We start from the raw sequence: 22,438 nt of genomic DNA, 5'->3' as shown, positions 1-22,438 counted from the left end.
AGCAAGTGAAAGAAATGGACCATGGGCTACTCCTAAAAAGGACAAACTGTTACCTTTAGAGAGAATACCAAAGAGGGTTCAAATTAAAAGTATCTTCTCTTGTAACACATTGTAACACATTGCCACCGGTAATAGTGCTGACATTTCATCTTATAATCTCTTTAGTCTCAAGGCTGAAATGTCAGCGTTCAGAAGACACTTCAGAAACAAGCAGGTTAAATGTGAGCGTATTTCACTCCTAAGAAAGAATCAGAACCTGCTTCAAGGTATTCCTGCGATACACAAATTCTGTTTTGTTGCGGAAGCAGATAAATACTATTTCTGCTTAAAAAAACACTTCACGTGTTTTCTTCACTTGTCATTAATTCATTTGATGCTTTAAAAATAAAAAAAAATAAATAAAAGAAGCTGTACTTTTCTGTATTCCTGAAGGACGACTTGAATTTCTTTTAGTTCTGGAAGGTCAGGCAGAAAATATATTTCATGTAAAAAGTCTCGTACTGCGTCCCTAATAGGTACAAAAAATATTGCAAAGAACATAACAAACATTACTTGGACCAGAAAAATCTTAAAAACCCATCACAAGAAAGCAGTGAAACGTAATGACTAGAAGAACAAAGGCTTGAAAAGCAGGAAAAAAAGTAAATTCAATTTTTTAAAAAAACAACTTTAATTTAGGGTTTTCCCCATTCCTATTACAGGGTTTAATCCATATAACTGGTAATATTTTGTACGGTACCTGTTCTCAACTATAAGAAAGTAAAATACTGCTGTAGTTTCCTTTGGTTGGATATGTATAAGTGGCAATAATGCCACTATCACATGACTAAGCAAGGAGCCAAGGTATGAGTGATCCAGACTTCGAACAAAACAATCCCAGGCTCTAAACAAGAAAAGACAACAAAACAATCGTAATCAGGGATTCTTCTCTCCATAAGAGCATTTTAGGTGAATCATGAGAAGCATTTGAAGTTATTTCAGCTCTGTAGTTTAGATTATTGTCTAGAACAAAACAGTGTATTCAAGGGCTAAAATGGCACATGTCACTGGGTACAGTATCAGTTCACCTGCAACACAGTTCTGGAAAGTCATCCTTGTATCTTAGAGCTGTTCTCAGTGTAGTCATCATCTTCACTCTTACTGAACTGATGTGTTTGGAACCCATGAGCTTCATTAAAGACATAAGACTGTTTAAAGCCTAGACATAGAGGAAAGTCATTTTAGTGTATTAGGTGCTCAGCAAAACATACAAGCCATGTTTTCAAAAAAAAAAAGTTAGGCTACCCTGGCTTCAGAAATCATACCCTATAAGACAGCAAATGCAGTTTGATATTTCAATAAAGACTCATTATTCAGGTTGTTCACAGATTGATTAGAGAACTGTGGACACCAAAGAAGTTAATGGTTACAGAAGTCTGTTATAAAGCACAAATTACTATATGTCTGAAGTTTTAGAAGCTGAAAAGCTGGGATTTGAAAACACAGAGAAAATAAACTTGCATTAAAAACCCCAAAACAAGCCCCACCAAAACAAAAACTCAACCTCTAACTGCACCAACAGAATTGACATAGAGCTTCTGGCAGACGTGGTTGGTCAGCTTCAGGGAACAGATAACTCAGCTGTCAATGGGACTGATGAAAGACATACTGAGATGCAGAAAAAGCAGGAGATATTTCAGCCACAGTAACACTGTACCAAACAAGGTAATACAATGTCCAGCATGACAGATCAGTAGCACAAGAAGAAACCTGAGCTTGATGAAAGGTCATGGAAAGGGAAACTCACCAAGAACAAAAAAAAGAGAATAAGAAAGGTAGAAACAATAGCAGGTGCATCAGAAGAAATGCTACACAAATGAAGACACTCAGAAAGCATGAAGACATGTGGCTATGAAAATGAGAGCATCTCAATGTGACTATCTGAGAAGCAAAAAGCTTGAGAAAACCCCAGAGAAAATACAGTCCATCAGTGTAAAGGATATATACATTCTAGCACTGAAGAATTCCCTATAGAAGTCATCTGCACTGCCCCTCTGAGGTGGATAAATGCCTTGTTTTGTGTCTAGAAGCACCGCCACAGCAGAGGTGTGAGCTCCAATTTCTCTAAATGCTCTCTACTGTTAAGCTGAAAGGAGCTGTTCCATGAGAAGCAAAACCAGTAGCACCCAGTTTCTCTTGGATTTGCATCTTGTTTTCTTTAGCTTTGCTCTTAGTGCTCTTAACTCGTTTTCTCCCATATTCTCTCATCCTTCTCTTTGTTTCACACATATAAAACATACTCTTGGATTCCTCCTCTATAATTACTGGTTGAGTGTCTTGTTACATATACCATGTTTGACTGAAATATGTACATTCTTTGACCATTAAAGAAACAAACTTCCAAGCTTACACAGAAGTCCTACCAACAGTGACACCAACAGTTTTCAAGAATCATGTGGGAAGCTTAGTATCTTTGAATCTTCAGTTACAGTTGCACAAATACATAACTAAGTCTGGAATACTTAAATAGCCCTTGCTTATTTTTTTTAAATTATCAAAAATTAAATTTACGCACCATTTTTTTATCCTCAATGCCCACACTAGAACTCAGTAACTGCATGTTAAAAAAAGCCAAGATACCAAGCAATTTAGGTTGCAGATAATCAGCCTGTGAGGGGGAGAGGGAAGGAGAAGAAAAATAAAAGTTAAAAGTAAATAATCTTACTCTTAACACATTCCTAAACTTAATAAATTAAAAAGCAGGTATGAAATGCTAATTCTGAAAGGCAAGTAAGAAGCATCCCAAATATATACACTGCTTCTTAAAAAAATATCGGTGTTAATGAAAGACATTCCCACTGGGCTGTAGGGTTTTTTGTTTAAGTAGGATTTGGGAGCGTGTGTGTTTGTGTATGTGGGAGATTGGTTTGTTTGTTTGGTGGGGGTTTTTTTGGTTGTTTGTATTTTGTTTCAGGTTTTTTTGGGGGGGTTGGTCGGTTGTTTTTAGTGCATACTTGGTACATATCTCCCTATTACAGGAACACTTAATATGAAACATCAGACTTTCCTCTACTTTTTGCCTCGAGTAAGTGATGTTCAGAGAATGTCAAGTTGTCTTCACTCTCAAGCTGGAGACAAAAATAATTGAACAAATCTGAACATAAATATTTTTATGTCCTTACCATTTGTTCAGGTGATGTTATTTCTCTAGGTCCCTGATAAGGATCATCATGAGATGCAAATGAAGCCAATATTGACAAACCATTGAAGACCTGTTGATAGTGTTCTCCTATACGCAGCAATAATTCATTATGCAGTCCTTGGTAGTCCTGTCTCAGCAAGCTGCCCAGCTCTATCTCAGTTTCATTCTGTAATCAAATAGCAAACAGAAACAAAGTCTTCATTTCATAACAATGAAATTAGTACACAGAGAGACAGTAAGCTTTAGACTCCAATTTACCATAGAAATAAAAGGAAAAGCTTCCCATCAGCTCAAGATTAGATAAACTAAGTTTTCAGAGTTTTTAAGTTCGTAAAATATCTTACAACAGTTCCTCAGAGCCAATAGAAAAGATTACAAATACTAGCAAAAAGAAACTTCTGCATATACAACTTCCCTACCTATGCTTTGCAAGACCTTAACTCAAAGAAAGCAGAAAGCTCATTATTCATCAATTGCTGCTCCTAATCTGCACGTGTAATAGAGCGAATGCCAATTTACCTTGAGGTAATGAAGCGCCCGCTCAAGCTCATCCTTGGAGCACGAACAGACCAAATGGGAGAAGATGTATTTGAAGTTATTGATTAAAATCTCTCTTCGGTTTACATTCAGCTGTTTTGCTATGATTCGAATAAGTGTGGAGGCTGCAGGACTAGCCTTGGCTGCAAGGTCAGGAAGCAAAACTTGTAGGGTCCGCTGATAAATTAAGAACAAAACTTAATGGAAAAAAACCAACCAAACAAAATTCCTCCAGAAACCCAGGGTTCAGCTTTGTTCCATTTGTGTCAGTGCAACAATACACATCTCTGGTCAAATATATGACCACAGGTATGAATAAATAACGACTTTAATGAAATAGAAATACCTAGTAAAAATGCTGCTAAAATAAAAATAATTACTTAAGGGAGTACTTCACCTAATTAATACTGAGAAACATGCAAACAAAAAGTGAGCTAGCATTTTCTGTGTCTATCCAGATTCTCCAAAACAGAAAATCTTAAAATAAAATAAAGCAAAACAAACACAAAAAAGCCCTACAACCACACACACCACCACCAACCCAACCACCGACCAGTCAACTAAAACACTGCTTACTCAACAGTTGTGCATTTCCCATCTACCAACAAGCAAATGACAAACATGAGTATAGACCTACTTAGGCTTCAAGTAAAACAGATACCTAAGCAGATCAAGAAGAGATGTATCCACAGAACAACAGTTTTCTTCACTTGAAACAAGAAAGCAGATACTATGCAAAAATCACACCTTACAAAGAATCACTCAAAGTGCACTAAATCATTAATGTAGATATACTCAAGCAGTACTCGACCTTAGTTCATCACCTGTCATACTTGAATTAGCACTGTAGCCATCACTGTAACTCATTGATAAAACTGTTCCTCTATATTTGAGCTCCCAGCTGCAGCAATTCCAAAGTATGCTATCTTACAATAAACAACAGAAACTAGAGAAAATAGATCCAGATCTGTGAAATTCACATAAAAATGTGGACCAAAATAGAAATCCACAAGCACACACACAAATATCTAGAGTAAAACGGACTGACCAACTTACTGAGAGAAAGCGATTTAGATCTGGAAAATCAAATACATTGGCGACCTCAGATAACATGTCCAGAGCCATTTCTCTCTGATGGGCAGCTGTTTGTTTCTGTAGCTCATTACCCTGGCACAGAGCACTTGATACTGCCATCTGGCTGGAGTGCAGGGATTCCACTAGAAACTAGGCATGAAGAAATACACAGTTACTATTATTTTCCCCTTTTTCACTCCCTAAAAAATAAACACAAGGGTTTTGCTTCTCTTTCTATGAATCTGTTTTTCTTTCCCATTTATCATTTGTTGCACACAAATCTACGATTATTACTTTGCAATAGAACTGGACTATCACCCACTTCATCATAGCATTTAATTTTGCAACCCTGGATTCAGACATTGCATTATTAAAAACAAATGCAAAATAAGAAAAGTCTGCTTTTGATAATTTTCTTTTAAATAGAACTTCTGTGTTTAGGTACTGGTTATAACAAAAGAACAAATCACTCATGTCAGTATTATGCCTGTAAAATGTTGACTTCAGTTCCAATTTTAAATCATAGCGTCTTGCGGCAAGGGTACCACATAATGCAAGAAACAATATAGTTCCTTTATTTCAGAATGACAGCACCTAGGGGAAAAAAAAAAAACAACCGATACTGTTGAGGGGAGAAGACCATGATAAGGTCAACAATTTTCCATTCCTTCCTGAATGTTTGTAAGGGGTTTGTGTTGTTTTGTTTTAAATCACCTCTTTCTTGTCCTCTGAGATTTCACCTTGTAGATTACTGTAATTTTTACCTTGAAGACCATTTTCAAAACACACAAAAAGAACCTAAACATATGCCTTTCTAAACTGACAGATAGGTTTTCTTACCTGACAGATAGGCTTCTTGTACTGACTGAAAAATGCTTGCAGCTTTATGGACTTAGCAGCTGCCAAGGATCGAATTTCTGTGTATGCTGCTCCAGCCACAGAAGTTGACTTGGACAACAAACAGTGTAACAAATGCAAGAGGGCAAATGGTACTAAATCCCCTTTTGACGCCCTTAGAAAGTAAGTAGAAGAAAAATAATCAAAAAGAAAAAAAGAATCATTGCATTAATAAAAGGACTTAAGAATATACAATTATCATAATGCAAAATGACTCATAATGGTATTTGCATAGCTTAGCTGTACTTCCTATGACAGGGCAGAAGAAAATTAGGAATATGAATCAACAGCTTAGTACAGTTGCAAAGGACTCTGGACAAAGGCTGACCTTGAAATAAATAGTTTAATTTTACATTTACACTTGAACAAAAAAGTTACTTTGCAACGCAAACTGACACTACTTTGCAATTTTCAAGATACTAACAAAAATACCTTCCAATATCTCCTGTTGTGAGAATCAAGGTATCTTTAAGCTCGTTATTTCTTGATATTTTGGCCTTTGTATAGGCTTCTTTCATTCTTGAAACAAACAGCTGGAACACAGGAAAATTAAAAAAAAAAAAATCATTTTGTAATGTTTGACGTTAGTGAAACAAAAACCATGGTTAAGTTAGGAATAACAACAACAAAAAAAATATGATTTCACCTCTTTTATGAATCCTTCTTCGGAGTCTAAGGATTCTAGTATGTTCTTTATGCAGTCACTGAAAGCCACTCTTACGTCTTTGTCTGGATCTTCCATTAGATTTAATAAAGACCCAACAAGAATCTTCACACTGGACTCATCAGTGTTAAAATCCAGATGTTTGCAAAGATGAGGTATATTTTCTATAAATGCTGGGTGGCATGGGTTGAAGGAGGAAAGGAAAGATATTTTTAATGCTTTTAAAAATATATTCAAATGCACAAAACAGTGATGCAAATAAGCCATAAAGCACTTCATGTTGTTTTTGTTTTGTTTTAATCGAAAGAGTAAATATTTTCAAGCCAGACAAGCTACTTAAAACTCAGATTTTATCAAGTATTGCTTTTCTAGATACAGCCACAGACCAAAATTAAGCCAGGGTAGTTCAAGAAGAATATCAATAACAACATCAAACATTAGCAGTGACACCAACCAAAATACCACATTTCAAGCACTCTTATGGTTATAAAAAAAAGGAATGGAGAAAGAAGTAGTGACTTAGTACCTCATACAAAAGTGCAAAATGCAAATAAAGGCAAAGTCACATACCTAGCTTTACTGAACTGGATACTTCATTCTCAAGGAGAATAAGAAATGGCTTGAAAACACAGGCTTGCACAGAACAAGTTTTTTCATGAGCAGAAGTCACAGTAAGGCTGCTACATAAAATATCACAGGTAACATGCTTAACAGCAGAGTCTGCTAAGGAAGGTCGCACACTGAATGTACCAGCAAGACAGCAAGATAATTTCCCAATTACAGCAGCACAAGCCTCCTTCACTAGCTCAGACTCATCTTTGATTTGATTTCTGAAACGGAAACAAACATAAAACCACTTGAACAGGTCATTTACGTAGAAATTTGTGGTTTTACTTAGTTCTCTTAACTATACTGAAAGTACTATTAGGAGAACTTAAGGATCTGTCACACTAAATTATCTTTTTCCTTTTCAGATTATCCTCAACTTCTGTGAAATGTGTGAAGTAACAATGGGCGTGGTGAGTATGGCATGTTATAAAGAAACTGAAGACTAGACACAATAGGACAGAAGACAACAAGATTAATATAAAAAAGGCAGAGAAACTGGAAAGATTTTAAGAGACATAGGGACAAATATAATGTAAATTTAACTGACAAAGATATCTCCTTTCCCCTCCTCAGTTTAAATGTGTTAATGAGAAATGGAGTCTTCAACTAGTGAAGTAACTCGCATACTGACATGGTAAGTGAACATTATTCTATCATACAAACATCGCCACTTACACCTATCCTGTTGATATCCCACAATTTCTGAAATCGAGATCTAGCAAATTCTAGTTGAAATAGAAATAAATACTTATTTTTCTTCTTATAATACATTTCTTTTATTTGTGTGTTTTTCTTCTTGCATGAAGACAGAAAAGCAGCATTAATACATACAAAAGAGATCTGGGAATCATACTGGAGGACTGCACACTTGATGGATGAAGCAGGAGAGAGAATCCTTTAACACAAGCAGCTCGAATTACTTCATGGGGACTTTGTAGTGCCCAATGATAAATGGATTTTCTCCAATCCAGACAAATCTTTCTTGGGAAGAGGGACAGAAGGAACACACAGTGTGATTGAGCTTGGGGTGCTAAAGAGAAAAAATATAAATAAATAAAGCAGATAATTACTTGATTCAAACTTTTAACATCATCAATCATCATAAGATGGCAAAGAAAATAATTTCACTTTAGAACAACCATTCCAGAGAAATATTAGGTTTTACATACTTCAACATACTTACAGAAACTCTTTGCAGTTTTTTGACTCAAAGCTAGAGGATCAAACCCAAAAGCAGATGGCTTAAAAGAAGAATCATCAGGATGGCTGTAAATCCAGGGCAGAGACAGTAATCCACATAAGTTATCAAAAATCTGATCACTCAGTGGAATTTTCACTAAAGGGAAAAAATAATAATAATAAAAAAGAAACAAAATTTATACTTATACAGCTACGTATAGTTTATAAAACAAATGCACATTTTTTCTATCTCCTACCTTTTAGACATATAATAAAAAAATTATATAGTGTTGCATCAAAATAATATAAAAATTTCATTAAACAGTTGACAGCATGTAATACATAAGCAGCAGAATTAACATGACTTCAGTATCTCTGGATTTGTGTGAAGACTCAGGTGGATTTTGGGACAGCAAGTAAGCTGAAGTCATAGCACAACTTCAGTCTTAGTAGAGTCTGACCTCCATCCTATCAGTTACTTTAAAAACAAACATGCAAATACTTAATATATTTTTGGTACACTTCCTGCCTGCCACATTTGCTGATGCTGGTCAGAAGCTTTGAAAACTTCGAGTGAAACAGACAGTAAGACACACTGTCTCTATGTACTTTAAAAAGAAAACTGCTAAAACTTGATTTCTTTCTTAAACATATCCACTATCCCCATGTATTCTCTCATTCAGATAAAATCAATAGAAATACAAAGACTAGTAAATCATGTCCAAAAAGGAAAGCAAAGAAAGCTCTCTAAACAGAGAGAAATGGTCTCTTTTTTTATTCAACCTTTTTTGTACAGGAATTGTAGTTCTAACACAAGATCCAAATTTCAGTACCTCTACCACAACAGACCAATTTAGTCAGATGCATTCCTAATTTATAAATTCAATAAGAGACACACTAGCTCAAAGGATTTCTCACCTTGTGCATACAGCAAAGCATCAAAGATTCTCACGATTCTGTCAATCACATGCTCTAAGTTAACAATCTGTGTAGCAGCCTCTAACAGGTTTCTGCAGACTTTCACTACTCTTGTGATAAAATCAGAGGAAATCCATGTGAACTGTATGTTCACCACTGCATCTGAGGAGCTCAGAGTATTCTTACATGTGTCAGAGGTGCATGGATGAGTTACTTTGTGATCTATGCTGTTAAAACAGAAATCATATGATCAGTGCAAGAGACCACAAACATTTAACACTGCTTCTAAGCAAAGTTACTATGAAAATGTACTACTTCAAAACATACAGGATTTACCCAATATTTGTTCCAATACATGGACAAATATTAAAGTAATCTACACAAATCATAATAACAGTCACAAGAAGCTATTGGCCTCATAATTTCACCTTGGTGCCTTTACCTGGTAGAATTTGTTGGGGGAGAACAATGAACTATGCACAAAGCAGCTAGTCGCAGAATTACAGCAATCCCTTCTACAGTCTGAAGAATATTCGCTGTCAGAATTTCTTTCTCAAGGACAAATATTAAGGAGGCAGCCTTCTTTGAGATGGCATTCCACAGAGTGTTCTTCGATTTCATGTTTACAGGGCTAAATCTGTAATTTGACCATATTAATTATTTTCCAACACATACTTTTTTTTTCTTTTTCAGAAAAGATAAATCATCACAGTAAAAACAGAGCTAATCCATATTGGATACAGGATTATGAAAATATCAAAGGAAGCTTTAGTTTAAATGTGCACTTTGAGAGAACACGATACTAACTCTGAAGTTAAGCATGATGGTATAATCAGCCAGACTAATGTGATTCCTTTCTACCACGAGACAGGTGGCTCTGTAGATAAAATGAGAGCTACTTATTCAGAGGACCTCAACTGACTGGAAACCTGACTGACAAGAACCTCATGAAGGTCAACAGAGACACATGAAAAGTCCTGCAACTGCACAAAAAAACCCATGCAACAGAACAGGCTGATGGCTGACCGGCTAGCAAGAAGCTTTGGAGAAAATGACCCAGAGGACTTACGGAGAAGTTGAATGTAAGAGCAGTTGTTGCAAAGAAGGTCAACTACATACTGGGTTGTATTATCAAGAGTGAAGGCTGATCGTGAGCCCACACCTGAAGAACACCATGCTGGAGCCCATTTTGAGTGCTCAAATACAAGAAAGAGAAAAACATCCTGGAACAAGCCCAAGATAATCAGGGAGCTGAAGCTCAGAAAACTGGCTTTGTTCACCTGAGAACAACCTGACTTAACTAGACCTGCTTTAAGCACATCCAGTGCAACAGCATAGGCACATACGATTCTGTCATTCTACATGTATTCTCTCCACTTTTCCATTTCAGTGTGTAAAAATGAAAATAATTTGCATTGAACATATTAAACATACAGCCTCTCTAACTAAAGTTTGGCTTAAAAATCATCTATGGATTCTGATTCTTTAAAATATCATTTAGATATTTTCCTAAAAGATCTTTTAATGTGACTGTTATGAAGCAACTGCCTGAAAAAAGTTGTCAGTTATTATCCAACGGCCAAATTACTATAAAAGTAATTATCAAGTAAGCATCATACATTACTGGTGTAGGCGATTTCCTTGGATGCTTTGTTGCTAGGCTTAGTCGTTGTCTCTTTGGCGGAACTTCATCACTGCTGCTGCTCCACCCATCAGTATCAGAAGTATCTAGCTGATTCCGATGAAGCTCCTGAAGAATTTCTTCTGTTTGTGTTTTTAATGCTGTATAAAGCGGGCTCACTAGATACTGGAGCAGACAAATGACAGAGGTACCATGATGTATGCTATGCCTTACTTCACAAATAGATGTTATTGTTTCTGCCTTAAAATATAAAATTTCAAATTATGATAACAAAGTTCTTAGAAACCTTTATGTTCAAAAATGTTAACTACAAGATGAAAACTCTCATAAGCAATGAAGATTCCTGCGTTCCTACCCATGACAATGCAGCTTGTACTGCTGTTTCCTAGTTCTTGCCACAATACCTTGCTACCAAAGCCATCAAGACAGACAACACAAAGCTTAAGAGACAACAGATATGATACACATGTGGGTGTACAGGGTAGAGGGAACACTCAGCATATCAACACTTCATTATCGTTTTAAACTAAAAGCACATAGATTTAGATTGGACATATTTTACATGAGGGTGATGAAACACTGGCCCAAGGTTGACTGGAGAGGTGGTGAATGCCCCATCCCTGGAAACATTCAAGGGCAGGCTGGATCAGGCTCTGAGCAATGTGACCTAGTTGAAGATGACCCTGCTCATGGCAGGGTGTTGGACTAAATGACCCTTCCAACCCAAACTATTCTATGATTTATTTTAATTCAAACCTTTCTATTTGCCTGTCCCAAACAAATATGACTAAAAGCATATGGTTAGAAAGTAAGAGCAGCTCAGATGAGGGGAATTTACTTCTAAAGTTGCCCTTATATGAGTGTACTCTGTGCCTTACCCTCATTTTATAGTACGATTATAGACAGACCCTTGTGCCTGCATAGCTTCTCAAGTTTAATATATCTAAAAAACAAAGTCCAGCTTCATCCACCTAATTAAAGAAATCTGACCTCTACAAATATGTGAAACAGTTGAGAAACAAGGAGTATCAACTGAATTATACAACTAAAGCCAGTAATTTCTAGATTTTCCTCTTTGCCCAGATACAGGATTTTGTACGTCATCTAGTCACATGATAAACACAGTTTTTAAAGTTAACCTACCTCTTGTTCTTCCTGAGTTCCAAGCACACTCACAAAAATGCCACATATGGTGCTGATATGGACTTTTCTTACTTGTAAGGCAGATTCATAGCCAGCTGGAACAAACTCCAGAAAATACTGCAGTATATGGCAAAAAGCAGCTTTCAGCTTTTCAGACTGAAGACATCTAAACACATCACCTTCAAACAATGCACAGAGCTTCTCTAGTAGCATATTCAAGTAGACAGGTTCAATATTTTTGTAAGAATCTGCTTCAAAAGGCAACAATGCCCTCACCAACAGTAAGAGTGGTTCTCCAAAGAGTTCTGATTCTTCAGTATCCATTTCAAGTGCTGACTGGAGAATTCCAAAAAAGACTGTAAAGAAAACACTGGCCAGCTGGTCCGGAGGTCCTCCTAAATTAATTAATTTTACTAAAAACTTCACTGCCAAAGCTTTAACTTTTGGACTGCCATACTCCAACAGGGAGCAGCCTATCCCCCACAGAACAGTATCTTGTCTTACAAAAAACACATCTGCGACAATATCTGTCAGAACAGACATTAAAATAACTTCCAAACATTCCAGATAGGGCATACCCATCAGCTGTAATGGTGCTAATCTTAAATATCCCACGTTGTCACTTGTATTGCTAGAAAATCTCTTTACAGTCACTGGCCAGAGCAATGCATCTCCCCAGAGATGCTTCTGTGCATCTCTTTCATGCAGGAAGATTAAGTCTTGGAAAAGATGTAGCAAGTCTTTTGTTAGTACTTCAAAAATGGAGCAACTCTTCATTTTAAACAGAAAAAGTAAAGAGCAAATAACATCACAAATGTTCTTGTGCAACGTGTTGCAGTTTGGAGTTGCAGCAATTCGGAGAAGCCTTGTTATGATCCAGTTACTAAATTCTAGGACAATAAAAAAGAAACAGCAAACAGAAAATTATTAAGATAAAAAACAAATCATCCTATTATGAGCAGGTTGCTCATCAGTAAAACAAAAGAAAACTCCTTGAGATAAATGAATGTAGGCTTAGTAAACAGAGAGCCTTTACTGTAACACTTCTTCAACAGATCTTATTGAAAAAGAGTGGGGAGAGGGGAGTGCACACAGGAGGAAAAAAAAAATTAAAAGACATTTTACACTGGGTAGTTCCAGACATTTTCCTCAGGCAATGAATATGTGTACAGGGTATCTCGTCAACATGAACAGGGTAATATCATTAAGCAATGGTAATAATGGTAATAAAGTCAAACTCTGTCCTGTTAAATTTCCATTAGCACAAGTACAAAACAATTCACAACACTAAAAGTCTGTGATAATATTCACTTACTTACAAATAAGTAACGCTAAACTTACAAGTAGGCCTTTTTCCCATTTTTGTTATTTTGTATGATCCCATTGTCAAAAAGTCTAAATCCTGAAAATATTAAGCTTCAACATAAACATTTCTAACAAACTCACCAATGCAACTGCCTTCAGTTTCCTCCTGATTTCCATGCACATTTACAAACATAAGTGGGGAAGATTTCACGATGTATTGAATAAAATCAAGCAACATTACAGAACTTGGCTGTGAATCTGATTTCTTAACCAGTTCCAAAGCAACTTAAAAAAAAAAAACAAACCACATTTCTGAATTAGCATTGCAATAAATCAATCTCTCAAATTTTGTTCACACCTAAAGAGAAAGAAAAAATTCATTATATAAAATACTATGAGATGGTATTACACCTGCATAATTATAAATTTCTTTATCAATAAAGATGATTTTGTGCGTATTGTAAATTCTCTATGTGACAAGAAACTGTATGAAGAAACATATACATTAATCAGCTTAAATATTATTAACAGTACAGGCATTAGCATTCAGTTAGTATATTTAACAGTTTAATAAGTGAAGAAGAGCAAGTAGCTAACACGTTAGGTTTTAATCATAGAACTTTCCCCAGATATATGATCTTGGTAGGAGAAAAACCTGTAAGAATTGTTCTAAATCTCCAAGAAACATAATATAAAATAGTAAATTCAGTTTACTGAATCAGAAAATTTAGCAAAATACTAAACATATGTAATGGTGCTGTATAGCTCCATTGAAACAGGCATCTGAATCACATCAAACTTATCCAAATACCACATAGTTAGTTAGTACAAGAAGAAAACTATCAGATAGCAATTAACCAGAAAATTTACATGGTAATGATAAAATATAACACTCATTTATTCAAAAGCAGTATCTAAAGCAGATTGGCTTTTTGTTTTTATACTCTTCCCTTCCAGGACTATAAGAGAATTAACAGATACTTAAATTGATCGATTCACTACACAAATGATCAGTCTTCCTGAGACAGCCACATGAATTACACCTTGGAATCAGTAAGTTACCCTTATGGTGACTCTCCTTGGTGCAAATATACAGATAACTACAAATGATAATTTTGTAGTATATGTTTTTCATAATTACCAAAATGTTTTTAATGTACTGTAATACTGTACTGTAATAATGTGATTTAAGGAATACTAAAATAAGGCTTTGTTAGAGTCCAAAAATTAAAAATAAGGCTGTTTACATCAAAGCATTTCAATTCTGAAAGACCCTGTGAGTATGAAGATTTGCAAGCTATATTACTCAATGAACAATGACATGATACTCCTGATTTTCAATGTTGTAAGCAATTATATTCATATAACCTTGCACTGCATTCCCTCCTCCCCCCCCTTATTTTTTACTTAAGTTACTTCACATCATAATAGCAAGTACTTCATTATGGCACTTATTGAAAAATAACTCATAATTGGTATTCCATTCAACTACTAAATCTTTGTGGAAATTAGAGTTGTAACTTCTTTTTTTTTTTGGCAGAAATTGCTTAACTCATAAAGCAGAAAATAATTTCAAAAGAAGGGATGTAATACTTACCAACGTCTACATCTGTAAGAATTCTGTCAATGAACTGGCAGAGTATTTGTCTTGGTTTCTGCACAACTGTATTGTAATCTTCTGGACTAGCACTAAAATTAAAAGCACATTATTCATTATTTTGACATTATCTATCTTAAAATACAAAATAAATATTCAAAGTCTATCTCAACAACATGTTAAACACTGTTTTTTTTCCCCTTCCAGAAGTCTTCAAAAAGAAATAACAATTGATTTCCTGCTTTAGTGACCAACATAGTCCCTATTCTTCTTTCTCTTCATTCTTCACTAGTACAGTTTTATGAAGTGCTGAAGATTGTTCAATTTTGTTACACATTTATGTTTGAAATACATTAAATCCACATCTGGCTGATTAAGGGATTTATCCACATGCTACTACCAAGCAATAAATCAGCTTTGGTGCCAAGAAAAATAAAATTAAGAACCCGTTTAACTTCTGGAATCAATCAAAATTATTCAAGTAACTAACCACCAATACCCTGGCTAAGAAGTGTCAATACCAACTGCTCAGGTGACTAAGACAAAAGTTATTCTTGTCAGGTCAAATCTTCAACATACAATTGTACCTCCCTGTCAGCTATCTGCCTACCACAAAACAAAGCTGCAGTCTTCATGCTGCCATCAAAACTTTAGAGCCAAACGTTTTCAAGGTCTCTTAACTATCCGTGAAACCACACCACAAACACAAGAGGCGTCCCCAGGACGCGGGGTGCTGTGCAAGCCAACATGCCTCTCCCACCAGGTTCGACCAGCACCGACCGTGAGAGAGAGGAGCAGCCCCGGCAGGTGGGGGGAGGCGGCGGCCAGGGTGAAGGGAGGGCGCAGGCCCAGTCCCCCGACCTCACTCATCAGTAGGGAAGGAACCTATTTTTCCACCTCCCCAACGCTACACACGGATGCCGGCGGGGGCTGGGTCCGTCCTACCTGGCCAGCTCCCGCAGCGCGGGGATTACGGAGGCCATCTCCAGGCCCTGCTCCGACATAGCTCCCGCTTTGAAACGGGCCGCGCGCCGCCAAGGCGGGAACTGCGTGACGGCGTCCGGCAGGACCCAAAACTTTCGCGGCGTCGCAAGGGCGGCTGCGCGCCCCGGCGGCGCGGCGGCAGTTTAACCGGTTCGTCACTAGGCGGGAGCGCGTGAACGGCGGCTTAGTGCCGATTTCCAAGGGGCTCCCCCGGGACGCATGCTGTCCGGGCAGGGATCTCCGCTGCAGCGCACAGACAGCTAACAACGGGCCGAGCGCACTCCGCCAGGGTGTAGCCCTTTCCCAGCGTGGGCACTGAGGAGCTGCCGGGACTGCCGGGCGGGATCCGGCCGCGGCAGGCGTCACGGTGGAGGGCAGAGAGCGGGTCCTCGGGACTCGCAGAGCACAGCGGGAGTGGGAAATGCCACAGTCCTGAGGGTGACTTAAAGCAGCGGGGGGAGAGGCCCCGGTCTGAGATGCTGGGTAGGAAGCCCCCACTAGAGCGCTCCCTGCAACACACAGCTCCCCTGGGCCCGCCATGGCGGGGCTCTCCTCAGAGTGCCCCGGCGCATTGCAGCCCCGAGCTTGGCCTCCGGGTGCTCAGGTGTGAGGCGAGTGCCTCAGGCTGCAGAGAACGGCCCCGAGCGGCCCTCGGCCCTCCCCTGCCGCCTTGCCATTGGCTGCCGGCGCTGCCCGTCTGTCCGCCTGCCGGCAGCAGGTGGCCGCGGGCCGGGGCGGGTGCCGCTCATTGCGGGAGGTGGCGGCGGGCGGGCAGGTACGCAGCGAGAGAGCGGGACGTGGGTGGCCGGTTTTTGGTGTCAGTTCTTCACGGACCGAGCCCGGGGGGAGGTGGGTGGAAGGAGCGAGCCGGGCACTCTTGGTGGCGGGAGGACGCGTTCTGGCAAGTGTGGGGGCTCGGCGCCAGCCGGCCCAGCGTTCCTCCCGGTAGGTAGCGGTGAGAAGCGTACTTAATATTTGAAATGTTGCTAGTTTGGGTTTTTTTTTTTTTTCAGGTTTTAGCGTATGTTGCTTTTTGTTTATGTTCTTTTGAGGGAGTGAGCGCGCTTAAATGCATAAAACACGAATGGTCTTGTGGAAAAGCCCGAAGGGCAACTCAACCCCCCGCAGCGTGTGGGACTGAGGGCGGGAGGCGCTGGTCAGTGCAGCCCTGTGACCCGGCCTGTGAGCTCTGAAGGAGCAGCAGGGCTGCGAGGCTTCAAAGTGTAGAAGGGTAAAATAAGAGGGTTTATATGTAAGTAGGAATAGCAGGGAGACTATGTGAGGGGAAATTAAATTCTGAGCTTTGTTCTTCTCATTAGGAAATATAACTCTTTCTGTATTTGTTTATGAACTTAGTGTTGTTTCTGGGCTGAAATAAAATCCTCTTGGAGGCTTCTGATTCTGTTGTGTGTTTGCACTATGTGAGGGCTACGTGTCTTGCATATAAAACAGTCCACAAAGTGGGTGCATGTATGTTTTTCAATTACTGGTTAATTTCTGATGGATGCTTTCTGTGGAACCCATTACTAACTTTTTTATTAATAGATTTATTTTTTTTTTTGGTCTTGTAACATGTATGTGTGCCTGCTGAACTTTCAAAGTTTGCTAGCATGGGAAAGATGTGGGATACTTTGAGAAATTTTACACAACATAACTGTTTTTTATCTTAGTTTGTTTTTCAACACATATTGTAATGTTTTCTACTAGCTGACTTTAAAATGTTAGTATTTCAGGAGTTATTCCTAGAGAGAAAGCAGAAACCATGTAGCTTTGTGTGTTTTGTTAAGTAGAACTATAATGGTCCAGGAAGACCAAGTATGTCTTGTTTTTTGTTTGTTTTTATCAGTGTTATTCTGAACACAAAATTTTCTCCACAGTTTCAGTTAAAAAAATCTATTTATTGTGAAAGCTGCTTTCTGAGTGTAAGCTTCCAAGCCTGAGACGACAATCACACTAAGAAAGGTGTAAATTACGCTACCTGCTAATTTGATGTGCAGCTGAAATTCCTATATCATCCCTGATATAGGAATCAGGGATCTTGAGAGAGTTTGAGCAGGCTATATTATTATTTAGCTTTCAATCCTAAGAAATAGGAGCAATTTATTTAATCATTGTCTGATTTTGTTGTTGGTGGTAAAACATAAGTGGGATATGCAGAGTGCTTTGTGGCTGGGGGCGGGGGGAAGAGAAGTGCTTTTGCCTAGAAGTCTCCCGAGTTAACAGCGAGATCCTATTAATATAGGTATTGTAGAAGTGCTTCTATTTGTCATAGATAGAATGCTATACAAATTTGTGGTGCAGTTTCTTTAAGCATTTACCAAGCATGGAATTCAGGCTTTTTATTTTCTGTAATAATTACTTACAGCAGTTCACTAAAGAGACATCTGCTCCCTATCCTTCACTGAGAGTGAGGTACTCTTAATTATCTTCTTTCATTCTTCCTTATCTCATTATTTTATGCTTTCATGTCTCTTGACCCTCAGGAGAAGGAGCAGGTGTATTATCATCCAGCTGGAGAGAGTGAATCACTACTAATGAAAATACTGTGCTTTGACACTGTTCTATATTTTCCAATGCAGAATTCATATTACTGAAATGAGTCTTAGGTGTGTAGAGCTTGCCACTTGCAGACAGAACTCAGGGACAAATTCATTCAGATAGGTAGAGCCAACTATCAAATCTGGTGCATGTGGCAGTACCAAGATTTCTGCTAAAGCTGACATTACTTCCTCCCCTCACCCCCACCATGGGCAATCCTCTCACTTTATGGTTGTGTGATTCTTCCACACCCAGGTCTCCATCTTCTTTGGCTTTTGTTGCTTCTTTACCACTTGCCTCTGCAGGTCAGCATACTTTTAAGAGACTGCATGACTTTGCCTGGGACCAGCAGGCTCCAGAGCACAAGAACACGTTAATTGCCCTTTTATGCCCTCTGTTGTTTAATTCTGAGGTAGAATTACTGTTCCTCTTGAGGCTCACCCACTTTGTGGAGGTATGTGAATGTTACCCAACGCGGTTAGCATAACTGCAGTTAAATCTCAGCTCTCTCTTGCAGGTAGATACAAGTGATTGTGCTAAGATATTTAAGCGCGCATGTGTATTCCTTGATGCCTTTGTAAACTATGGAATAGGAACATTATGCAGGCTGATGTGGTGTTCAGAGGAAATGCAGCCAAGATGGTGCATGGGGGTCCACAGAACTGTACTAAGTAGTTTCATGTAGTATCAAGGTGTACTTGCAGCTTATTATGGCAACCACGCAAATGATAACACTCGATAGTTTGTATGGTTACTTGAGGACTGATTTCCATATATAGTCATGAAAGTAGTTGCCTGACCTTTGAACGCACTGCATTGTTCCCATACACCATAAAAACCTATGTTCCGGTATGCTCTGTTTTTATCTGTGTATGTGTTGCTTACCGAAATTGGCTGGAGTGAAAGAGCACAGATTAAAATTATATCTCATCCTGAACATTGGTTTTATGATTAAAAAAAAAATAATAATAAAAAAGGTGAAGAATCAAAACAGATGGTAAATGGTGGTAAGGACCACAGACAAGCCATCAGCCTAGAAGAGGAATGTGTATGTTCAGCTACCAAGAAAAAACAGATAAAAGAGGAAAAAAGTGAGGAAAGTAAATATAAAATGTTAAAATCTGATTTTCTGATGTCTTTCTATATGTAATCCAGACAAGTCCTAGTCCTGCAAGCATTTATCCACATTTTTTCTATTAATAAACCTGCTTAAATACTTAAGATAACTGACTATTGATGATGTAAAATTAAACATTTGAGTAATGTGGAGAGATAGCATGTTAGGTTATACATTCTTTTGCAACCTGGTGTTATTATTTGTACAGCAAGCAATGAATCTTTTTTGCTTATCTACAACTTCTACTATTCAAAATAGTTGACTGTATATAACTTTTTGTTACTTGTTTCTTGCTCTCTAGTATTTCTAGATAAGTAGTATTCTTGAGACTGGTAGCTATGGAGGAAACTTGCAGAAATGTATTTACTACCAGGATCAGTGTTACAATTTCAAGACTTGTCAAGTTGATAATTTTTGGATGAGAGTAAAATGCCTGGAATGTAGTTGCCTAAGGCAAAATTTTCAGGGTCTCAAATGCTGCTTTTAAAAATAGAAAAAATCCAGAACCAAAGAACAATGCAACTGTGATAATGATTTATTGGGAGAAATTCTTCCATGGTTTAATTTGCTTTGGAAGCTACAGGATTTTTTGTGGGGTTTGTGGAGGTTTTTTTGTTTGGTCATTTGTTTGTTTTAAACTTGTAGAAACAGTGATGCTTTATTCCAACTGCAAAACTCTGTACTAGTCATGCTGGGGGAAAATTGTGCAGTGTTTTAATTAAAAATGTAATTTTAAACTCTATTTTAAAGTTCTGGCTGTTGTAACTGCATAGGTTCTTTTATTAAAGTATTTCTTCAATGAAAACCTGAATAACTGTACTAGCTACAATTTTCATAGTGGAAAATTGTTTTCTGGCAGAGATTTAGTGTGGGGAGAAATAATTTTCCATCTTGTTCTGTGTTCTATTCTCATTAAAACTAAAATAGAATTATAGAATCATTTTGGTTGGAAGAGACCCTCAGGATCGTAGAGTCCAACTAGAATTTATGCATGGGAATATTGACAGAAGTTCTGCTCAATGTCAGCTTTTCTCATTTAATGGCTTACTGTAGAAACCAACACAATGGAGGAGGGAAAAAGGGGATTAATGAGCTTTGCCCTATTACTTTTTTTTTAAAGTCAAATAAATTAAACCTATAAATGTTGGAACAGAATTTATTATCCCTTTTAGGAGCATATGTTCCTTGGTGAGTGTTTTCCCAGTTCTTGGAGGTTTTGCTACTCTGTGAGGATTGTGTCAATGGAATGGACGTGACCTTAACAGCATGAAATACAGGAATTCCTGAGCTAAATAAGATTGTACCAGTACTCTAACATTTAACACTTCATGTAAAGTATGCGTGTAATGTTTAGTTGCCACCCTTATTGCAGTGATTAATTAAATAATCTTAGCATTCACCACAATGTATTAAATACTTCGTATCTGTGATTAACTGTTGCCATAAAAACTCCCAAAATCACTAGATCTATATAAATGGGTTAAATAAATGTGGAACAGGAGTACAAGCCAGCAAAAGGATCTGATTCTAGCAAGCAAGTTTATTACTGGAGAAGGGTCCACTGTGTTGTGCCAGACAATAAGGAAACACTAAATTGTAAATGTAGTGCTGGGAAAAGATACTTTGCTGAGCAACTGCAAATGCCTCTGAATCTGAAGCCCAGGCTGTGAGCTCTGCTGACTGAGATGATGTCTCATTAGTGCATTTCAGCCTTGATGTTCACTGAGCAAACAGTTAATTGGTGGTCACGTTGTGATATGCAAAGGGATATCAACAATGAAAATGACAACTGACATCAGTCAGATCAAGTTCAATGTGGACTGGGAGTTCCAGGTTACTGATAGAACCAGTTCTGCATTACAGGCATGTAGTGACTCTATTAAGGGATTTCTAAGCATCACTGTTGCTGCACCTTTAAAAAAGGGCTGCAAAATGAGACTGACTATTCTCTAGTGCATTATGTCTGTGATAAGATTACTAATTACATGATTTCAGCTTTGATTCAGCTGGTTACATGCAGGAAATACTGAATGTCAATCATTACCTTTGTTTTAGAACTTCTAAATGTAAATTACTTGATTAATTTTTAGATGTTTTTTGTGGGGGGGTGTGCTTGCTTAATGCTATGTCATACAGGTGTCCAAAGAGAATAAAGGTAGAACATCACAATAACTCATCAGTGAGACTGGTACTGCTAGGCCTTGGAAATAAATTATGCATAAGGCAGATTGTGTGCTTCTACATGCATGCTTCTGGTGAGAAGAGGATTATCAACCTGCTTTCAGGGCTCTCTTGCGGATGTTTCCTTCATAATAATAGGCACTAGCAAAAAAAAAAAAAAAAAGAATTAATGCTGGATCCAGCATTGCCCAGTTTAATTCACTTAGTGAATGAATCTTTTCACATTGTTAATAATTGTTGGTAGAACGGACTGATTAAAAACATTGACATGTAGGAAGCTGAAATATTGGGCTGCATGTTATCAGCAAGATTGTATTTACTTGACTGCTAATTTAAAGGATTTGTCTCAGTGTGAGCTTCAGGAGCCAGCTGTTTCTTTTCAAACCAAATGTTCCCTCATAGGGTTTTTGTTTTCCAAAATTTGTATAGTTTGGAGTGTTTTTGTCTTGCTTATTTATCAAGTTCCACATGTCTTTTCCCCATTTTGTTTCCACATGTCCTACCATTTCTCTTTGCACTGGTTTATTCCCTTATGACAGAAGGATACTAGATTCTGTTCTTTCATATCCTAAAGGTAGGTCAATATGAAGTAGTATTAAATTCTCCTTTTCCATTGAGCTAAGTATTTCACTTCTGCAATGAGTCTAGATTTGCCAAACTTCGTTTATAGAATCAAGATACATTTAGTTGAAACTGGTAACTGAAGATATATTTTGCTTTACTTGTCATCACATATATCAGCCACTTAATTGTATGGGGTGGAATTTTTTTCACATCCCAAAGTAGCAAAATGTTATAGCATGTCAATAAATTTAAATCTTGTAAATAATTCCATGGATTTAAAATAGTTATGCTTAGAGTTGCATCCACAG

The 22,438-nt window shown here is 37.8% G+C and overlaps 2 protein-coding genes across 7 annotated transcripts in view; one reads left to right on the top strand and one right to left on the bottom strand.

Moving 5' to 3' along the window:
- Nucleotides 1–15,846, bottom strand: part of ATR (ATR serine/threonine kinase) — a 40,066-nt gene extending 24,220 nt beyond the window's left edge. The window contains exons 1-20 of the mRNA XM_065072958.1: nucleotides 15,692–15,846; nucleotides 14,747–14,838; nucleotides 13,291–13,434; nucleotides 11,845–12,734; nucleotides 10,679–10,866; nucleotides 9,502–9,696; nucleotides 9,060–9,286; nucleotides 8,146–8,298; nucleotides 7,794–7,992; nucleotides 6,924–7,183; nucleotides 6,336–6,526; nucleotides 6,122–6,222; nucleotides 5,633–5,804; nucleotides 4,775–4,942; nucleotides 3,701–3,895; nucleotides 3,162–3,347; nucleotides 2,555–2,647; nucleotides 1,068–1,198; nucleotides 740–883; nucleotides 415–508 (exon numbers count right to left, since the gene is read on the bottom strand). Of these exons, the coding sequence (XP_064929030.1) occupies nucleotides 415–508; nucleotides 740–883; nucleotides 1,068–1,198; nucleotides 2,555–2,647; nucleotides 3,162–3,347; nucleotides 3,701–3,895; nucleotides 4,775–4,942; nucleotides 5,633–5,804; nucleotides 6,122–6,222; nucleotides 6,336–6,526; nucleotides 6,924–7,183; nucleotides 7,794–7,992; nucleotides 8,146–8,298; nucleotides 9,060–9,286; nucleotides 9,502–9,696; nucleotides 10,679–10,866; nucleotides 11,845–12,734; nucleotides 13,291–13,434; nucleotides 14,747–14,838; nucleotides 15,692–15,750 (3,882 nt within the window). The 5' untranslated portion in view covers nucleotides 15,751–15,846. The remainder of the gene's footprint in view (nucleotides 1–414; nucleotides 509–739; nucleotides 884–1,067; nucleotides 1,199–2,554; nucleotides 2,648–3,161; nucleotides 3,348–3,700; nucleotides 3,896–4,774; nucleotides 4,943–5,632; nucleotides 5,805–6,121; nucleotides 6,223–6,335; nucleotides 6,527–6,923; nucleotides 7,184–7,793; nucleotides 7,993–8,145; nucleotides 8,299–9,059; nucleotides 9,287–9,501; nucleotides 9,697–10,678; nucleotides 10,867–11,844; nucleotides 12,735–13,290; nucleotides 13,435–14,746; nucleotides 14,839–15,691) is intronic.
- A 1-nt stretch (nucleotide 15,847) lies between these two features.
- Nucleotides 15,848–22,438, top strand: part of PLS1 (plastin 1) — a 45,619-nt gene continuing 39,028 nt past the window's right edge. Inside the window, exon 1 of one of the 6 annotated variants that reach the window (XM_005505898.3) lies at nucleotides 15,848–16,213. The gene's annotated coding sequence lies outside the window, so the exon portion shown is untranslated. Of the gene's footprint in view, nucleotides 16,214–16,410; nucleotides 16,676–22,438 lie in introns of those variants that run through there. The other 5 variants (XM_065072998.1, XM_065072993.1, XM_065072995.1 and 2 more) reach the window with 5 other exon arrangements.

This window comes from Columba livia, chromosome 9, assembly GCF_036013475.1.
Source record: "Columba livia isolate bColLiv1 breed racing homer chromosome 9, bColLiv1.pat.W.v2, whole genome shotgun sequence".
NCBI lineage: Eukaryota > Metazoa > Chordata > Aves > Columbiformes > Columbidae > Columba > Columba livia.
This window is presented reverse-complemented; position numbering and strand designations above follow the sequence as displayed.